Consider the following 2258-nt stretch of genomic DNA (forward strand, 5'->3'; position numbering starts at 1 on the left):
GCTGTTTTCTTAACTGAAGCCATTCATGGAGAGAATATGGTTCTGACTGTTATTACACAAGTCCTTTTGATCTGACCTGGGTATGCTTTCTTGTGCATGAAACGGTTCAGTGGAGCAGGTCCTTTTTCTCTAGCATGTTTCTTAGCATCATGGGCCCTTCAGGGTGAGTTGGGGAGGAAGCTCTATTTTAAACTGCTTTGTAGAAGGGCATTTGTCTCAAAGAAAAGAAATACTGCCTTTTTGTCAGTATTTCTTGAGCATCTATCACGTGTCAGGCACAGCTCTGGACCTGGCCGTGAGCACAGCGAGGGTCCAGCCCTTAGGAAGCGGACAGGAGAGAGAATGCAATGAACAGGTATTGAATGAGGAAAATACGGTGTGTTCCCTGGAGATACGTGCTCTGGGGGGAAGGCTGCGCTGAGGGTGGCATTCCTGCGCAGACCCAGCCTGCAGGGCCTTGGGCCGCGGCTCAGCTAAGAACCACCACCACCGTTTGGATGAGCTTTGCCTGCGGCCCTGTCCCCCGCCCCCCTTCGCTCCCTCAGCCTGTGTCGCTGTGAAGAGGTGCAGAGCTGGCTCGGAGGGGGACCCGCCTGGACCAACGTTCACAATTCTAAATTCCGTGTTTCTAACCCAGGAATCTAAGACCCTGACTTTATTTTTTTGGTTAATCCTCACCCGAGAATATTTTTCCATTGATTTTTAGAGAGAATGGAAGGGAGGGGGAGAGACACAGAGAGAGAGAAACATCGATGTGAGAGAGACACATCGATTGGTTGCCTCCTGCATGCGCCCCGACCAGGGCCAGGAATCCAGCCTGCAACCGGGGTAAGTGCCCTTGACTGGAATCGAACCCGGGACCCTTCAGTCGGAGGACGGACGCTCTATCCAGTGAGCCAAACCGGGTAGGGCCCTCCTGACTTTTGAACAATCTTTGCTCCCTCCCCGCTGACCACCACCCCCATTTCGGTCCCTCTCTTACCAGACTCTGGCGGGAGGTCCTCACCAGCTCCCAAGGGCAGAGAAAGGCTTTATAGCTCCTGGGATCCACCTCCCTTCCACCCGGCTGCCTAGGCCAAAGTCCAGGCCAACAGAGCCACCGAGGGGGTGGGGTCGGGCCACAAGGGCAGTCACATCCCCTGAGGTCAAGCCCCCCATCTGAAAATTCTACCCCTGAGAGTGGCAGGCCGCGTGGGGGCTGTGGAGGGGTTGGGGGCTTTGGGCGCCCCCCCAGGAGTGGGATCTGGGGTCTTCATCGCGTGGGACGTGGAGGCCGAGCTCTGAATGAGGGGTGTCTGTGGGGACCTGCGAACCCACCTCCTCTCCAGCTTCCACCCTCCACCCCAAACGGAGGAGCCGGAAGTCTCCACCCCACACCAGCCCGAAGCGGGTCTGAGGACTGAGGGTGGGCACCCCCCTGACTCCCTCCCCTAGGCCTCCCCCCCCACCCCGCCCCGCGCACACACTGACTACCCCTCCCTTTTGGGGGGTCACTTCCTCATTAACTGGAGGGGGGTGCTTGGAGTGGGCTCATCTCTGGCCTCATGGAGAACAGACTGGGACAGGGACACAGACAAGAATGTCTTTATTGTGGAGGCTGTGAACACTTTAATCCCGGTCCCTCTCCCCACAGAGAAGTTGGGGGCACAGGTTGTGGGCCTTGTTCAGGAGGTTGTCCTTGGAGCTTCGGAGCCAGGCCTGGGCGCGGGGACCCAGGTCCTTTAGGTGGTCCTCATAGTAGGTCTGCACAAAGCCCTGGACGGCTGGGGGGACCCTGTGGGAGAGGGGGTATCACAGTTGAGACCCCAGCTACCCCAACACGTTGCGTCATTCACCCCCTCCTCCCTCAGACCCAGGGGTCCAGGCCCCCAGCCCTCCTCCCTCAGACCCAGGGGTCCAGGCCCCCAGCCCCTCCTCCCTCAGACCCAGGAGTCCAAGCCCCCAGCCCCTCCTCCCTCAGACCCAGGAGTCCAGGCCCCCAGCCCCTCCTCCCTCAAACCCAGGAGTCCAGGCCCCCAACCCCTCCTCCCTCAGGCCCAGGGGTCCAGGCCCCCAGCCCTCCTCCCTCACACCCAGGAGTCCAGGCCCCCAGCCCCTCCTCCCTCACACCCAGGGGTCCAGGCCCCCAGCCCCTCCTCCCTCAAACCCAGGGGTCCAGGCCCACAGCCCCTCCTCCTTCAAACACAGGGGATCACGGACCCCCAGACCTCTACTTCCTCAAACCCAGGGATACACGGGCACGCAGCTCCTCCTACATA

General features: G+C 59.9%; 1 protein-coding gene across 1 annotated transcript in view; it reads right to left on the reverse strand.

The window, feature by feature from the left end:
* Positions 1-1568: 1568 nt before the first annotated feature.
* Positions 1569-2258, reverse strand: part of APOC4 (apolipoprotein C4) — a 2211-nt gene continuing 1521 nt past the window's right edge. The window contains 1 exon segment of the mRNA XM_006106134.3: positions 1569-1774. Coding sequence (XP_006106196.1) covers positions 1609-1774 — 166 coding nt within the window. The 3' untranslated portion in view covers positions 1569-1608.

This window comes from Myotis lucifugus, unplaced genomic scaffold (assembly GCF_000147115.1).
Source record: "Myotis lucifugus unplaced genomic scaffold, Myoluc2.0 scaffold_771, whole genome shotgun sequence".
Lineage (NCBI taxonomy): Eukaryota > Metazoa > Chordata > Mammalia > Chiroptera > Vespertilionidae > Myotis > Myotis lucifugus.